At 50.5% G+C, this 4,626-nt stretch overlaps 2 protein-coding genes across 2 annotated transcripts in view; one reads left to right on the top strand and one right to left on the bottom strand.

Annotated features, from left to right (window-relative positions):
- Positions 1 to 857: 857 nt before the first annotated feature.
- On the bottom strand, positions 858 to 1,433 carry GLOTRDRAFT_129171 (uncharacterized protein; the record flags this gene model as incomplete). The annotated part of the gene is made up of 2 exons (XM_007867788.1): positions 858 to 1,190; positions 1,263 to 1,433. The coding sequence occupies 2 exons, from the start codon at positions 1,431 to 1,433 to the stop codon at positions 858 to 860; spliced, it is 504 nt and encodes a 167-aa protein (XP_007865979.1).
- Positions 1,434 to 4,014: 2,581 nt separating this feature from the next.
- GLOTRDRAFT_76181 (uncharacterized protein) overlaps positions 4,015 to 4,626 on the top strand; it is a gene marked incomplete at its 5' end in the record, with an annotated part of 35,109 nt that continues 34,497 nt past the window's right edge. Inside the window, 2 exons of the mRNA XM_007867787.1 lie at positions 4,015 to 4,150; positions 4,210 to 4,572. Of these exons, the coding sequence (XP_007865978.1) occupies positions 4,015 to 4,150; positions 4,210 to 4,572 (499 nt within the window). The remainder of the gene's footprint in view (positions 4,151 to 4,209; positions 4,573 to 4,626) is intronic.

Genomic DNA, 4,626 nt, shown 5'->3' with positions numbered 1-4,626 from the left:
TATTCTTCCGGATGACTTCGGAGCGTCTGGCTGCGGAGCTAAATCATTTCGGTGATCTGCGCCTGCCTTGAGGACGTTAGAAGGTCCGGAATTAAATCCAGAACCCTTCGTCGGTTACTTGTCGCGTAAGAGGTTCGACAGGTGGTGTCGAATAAACTTTGGAGGGGATGTATGGTGTGTCAAATTCGCAATTTCGGGGGTCAGAAGATCGCTGGGGCTTATCAGCGTCAACTAGCATTTGTTTTTAGGCGTCAAAGTGTTTGTTTTATTTTTCTAGGTCTTCCTATGGACTACCCTACGACGTCTTACTCCTCCTTCCCCCTCGAACTATCAAAATACCCCTCAGTTGTCTCAGACCGCCTCACCCATACTGCGGGTGTTAGGTTTATTTCTTTTGGTCCTTGGTGATTGTTGTATGTCTGTGCATATGAATGCGCAGCTTCATCTGAGCCACTCTTCCCAGGTATGCACATTATATTCGGAGTGCGAAGATCACCAAAGACAATATTGTGAGCATGGAGCAGCTCAACAGCGTTCTTCACATCCTTGTAGATGCTGTATGGAAGGGGCTTGCCCAGAGCCTCTGAAGCCCATGCCATGTCCCCATGAACATGGTCCATCACAACCATTGTGAGGCTGCCAAGCACGGGTATACAGGCATGTAGCGCTGGTGCGAGTCCAGCTTACGCTACAAGTTTATGTGCATCTGAGTTATATTTTGCGGTGAACTCGACAACAACCTGTCTGCCATTGTCATCAGGGACAGATGACGCATGCGCAGGTTCGTCAAGTTCAGTAGGGTAGCAAGGTAAAGACTAGAGCGTCTCTCGTGTGAAGCATCTGCTATTTGATAGGATTTACCCGGGACGGATAATCGGCCAGTGAATTTCAGATGCGGCATGAGATGCTCGTAAGAAGGGCAAGGCGGCGGCAACCAGAAACAAGTAGGAGATCCCCAGCGGTGGCGGCACATTGTCGATTTCCGAGTAGAACCGCTCTAGCCCTGTAAACACCTCTTTCACAGCCTTGAAGACACAAGCCACACGAGGGACTACAGTGAGCTCATGGAAGCCTAAACACAGCTGGTAGGAGAAAAGACAGTCGATATAAGGGCCATCTGTGTAGGTAGCAATCGCAATCTCCAGGAGATCCCCCATGACGCCAATGAGAACGGCAGGGCAGTTTGATTGCTTCCGTCAGAGTAACATCTGTAATATCCTCATCAGTATAGACAAAACACCTGATACAACGAATTAGCCTACCTTTCCCATCATTTCCGTCACAATTCTAGCATACATTAAACCAGCTTGCAATGAAGCATCCCCGCTCAAGCCGACCTCGTTCTTGACCTCCATGAGACCAAAGGGCTCAGTGCCCCCAACCGCAATATCAGGTTCGATGCCATCAATCTTCGGCTTCCGCGTAAATGGCATGCCGAGGAATTGCTGCAACGGGCGAGAGAGCGAATCAATGCAAATGTCCTCTAATGGATAGCTACCAAGACTCAGGGTGACCAGCTCATGAGCTGCTCGGAATGAGGCAGGATGAATCTCTGATATGTCCTCAAGATGCGAAAGTTGATATGCGAGCCGACCCAACACAGAATTAAAGAGAGCAACCAGCGGACCATAGTTGGAGGCTGGTCGCCCAGTATGAAACACATCCTTATTTTGGTTGACGACCTTTGCAATACCATCAAACGAACTGATGCCCGCTGATGGAAGAATGTCCTGTGCTGTTGTATCCTAAGTAGTCTAAGAGATAGTTACCCCCTCTCCAAGAATGCCTAATGGTGCATGTCTGTTGCCTGGACATCTGGCATCCACCTCACATCATAGTTTTATCGTACAGTCCGTTCAGCCTCATGATCATAAGCCATGGAATGACATGGATTTTCTTGATTCTACTTATTTGTAAATTGTCCATCACAGACTTATGTATGGCATGGAGGCCCAGAAAACTAGAATGATTGAATACCCATGTTAGATGGAGTGCACATACACTCAAATCCCTCTCAAGCCATGACATACAACACTCAAAATTCTGAGGTACAAGGATCTATGCTTAATACTATGTGCTCCCTGTACCTCTAAGTTCTAGCTCACAATAGGCCTTCATCTGTACCTGGTGGCATCCACAAACCAACACTGATTACATAGTTGAGCGGGACTTAAGTGTGAACATTGAGATGGATTCCTGACCATGGCCAAGTCCTTGTTCAGTAGTGGTGCCACTAGGGCCAAACATAGCACGCCGGATTTTGCCGGTGCGATGGAAAGTGCGACGCAATTCAAGGGTGCCAGAACCCCTCCCAAAGGAGGGGCATTTATCTGAGTCTCAGTATATTCCACATGCTTCACATTGCTTATCTTTTTTTGAGCTCTTTAAATTTCCCATAGACTGTAGACAGAAGAGCTGTATGAGCCTATGAGGTGACAGGTCAGGGAGAGTCTGGTATTTCCTCTTTTTTGCAATCATATCTCACATTCCATCAAAATGTTTTCCCAATATTGTGTATTTGATTCTCATAGTAGGCTGAATCCTATTATTCAATGTGAGCAGACGACCATCGCGAAGGTGTGATTCCTAAGACCTAAGGGCCTGTTTGGTTGTGCGGGTAGGGTAGGGTAGGGTAGGGTAGGGTTAGCTGGGTCCTCAGTTTCCCAGCGGTCCCAGTGGCATCTATTCTCACCCTGAGTCACAGGGTGTGACATGCGCTATTTATGGATGGATCCTGCTTCTTCAAGTCTGGAGCTTAGACCCACGTGCGTCTATTCCTCATTTGAGCAGCACAATGGTTCTTCGGCAACAGCCAGCTCTGCTGATTGGCCGAATACTCTACAACTGACCGGTCAAGCTCGGCTTACCGGCATCGTGCACAGATGCCCATACAGGTGCGGTCACTCTGGTGACAGACCTGGGGCTAGACTTGAGTCCACTGAACACGTTCTGCAAGACCTGCGAACAGGAAATTTCCTCGGTTGTATCTGAAACGCCACAAATTTCCTAATACATGTACTTTAACCCTACCCTACCCTACCCTACCCGTGCAACCAAACAGGCCCTAAGGAAAGCCCCGGTGAGTGGGTTGAGGCGGGAGGCAAGGCCACCGGGAACACCCGAGCAATGCACGTGGCGGCAGCAGCGCCACTGAGCCTGTAACCCTACGCTAGGGTTGACAAGCCATTGGGTGGCGTGGGAGATCCCTTTTGCATTTCGAGACCGCTATGCCGACAAAGGGGGAGCAAGCTCCCCCAATTATAGTTGGGTGTAATTAGATACAGGAGATGAACAAGACCACATATTTGCGGATAAGTACACAAAAGAATTCCTCGGACATGATGAATGTAAGACGCCTCGTAAGATGAACAGTTCACTGTGAGAAGAGTCACCGAACTAGCGTCTCCTACCGAGGACAGTAGCGCTCACTCTCCCCCTGCATTAGCAACTCCCAGCTCGATGGGTTGGTCAAGCTGGGAGTGAATAACAAGGGATAGTGGAGGAAACCGTCCGTAGCGAAGTAGGGTACAATGTCACATCTCACGAACTCATGTGTACCTACAACGCCTGGACCATCCGAGCAGCATTCGCAGTGGATTCAAGATTGGCCAGACTCCCATACAACGCCCGTGCCATTGTCGTGGTGGATTGCTGCCATATCCTGCAAAGGAGTCAGTCAATAAATAGGCATAAGCACTAGACCGAGTTCGCGGAGAAACCGCGCAGATGCATGACATCACGCGCCATAGAAGCGATCAGCAGAGCGCGGACACAGCACGCGTCTTCGTCTTCATCCCCCCGACAACGTCGAAGTCTGAAGACGCGCGCGACGACGGAGACGGACGTGTCAAAGACGCAAGATGTCGCGAATTTGAAGTTTTGTAGGCGTGTTTGGGCATGTTTGTCAGTTCCCGCCGCCACGTGAAAACCTAAGACCTAGAACGATTAAAGGGTGGCTGCTGAAGTCGACGAGGCCGTAAGTTCCTTACGTCTTCTTGGTCGTGTCCATTCAACATGGCGACGCCAGCGCAGAGCGAGCTGCGCCAGCGGCGGTTGTCCAGGGAGAAACAGGAACAACAACTTTCCGGCGATGAGAAGAGGGTACGGCCCCGCGAGGAGGTGGTGTGGGGGAAGACTCCGAGCGGCGAAGGTGCGTCGTATATCGTCCTCGAAGCCCAAGAGCAATCACTGAAATATCGGGCGCACCAGTTTTTTGCGTCCCCACAACGCACGACGTCCTCACCCTTTTCCACCCCGCCTACCCAAAGTCGCACTTTGACCTGCTCAACCTCGCCCTGCTCGGCGCGCAGCTGCTACTCTTCTTCCTGCTGCCCTCTTACCTGCGGAAGCCGTTTTTTCTCGTGTACTTTGCGTTCTGGCGGCTCGCGTACGACGCGGGGCTCGGCTGGGTCCTGACGCGGCAGAGCAAGCGCAGGTGGATCGTCAAGGAGGTCCAGCGCCTCGGGTGGCTGGACGAAAAGCGCAACCCCAAGATGAGGGACTGGATACGGAAGCAGCTGCAAGGGAAGATGGGGCAGGATTATTCGTTTGATGTTTGTTCATCGCAATACAGTGACACGGACTTGATTAATCATTTACAGGCCTTACCCCTAGAGTACAATACAT

The sequence above is a fragment of the Gloeophyllum trabeum genome, assembly GCF_000344685.1.
Source record: "Gloeophyllum trabeum ATCC 11539 unplaced genomic scaffold GLOTRscaffold_00006, whole genome shotgun sequence".
NCBI lineage: Eukaryota > Fungi > Basidiomycota > Agaricomycetes > Gloeophyllales > Gloeophyllaceae > Gloeophyllum > Gloeophyllum trabeum.
Note: the sequence above shows the minus strand (reverse complement) of the source record. Positions and strands in the feature narration are given on the sequence as shown.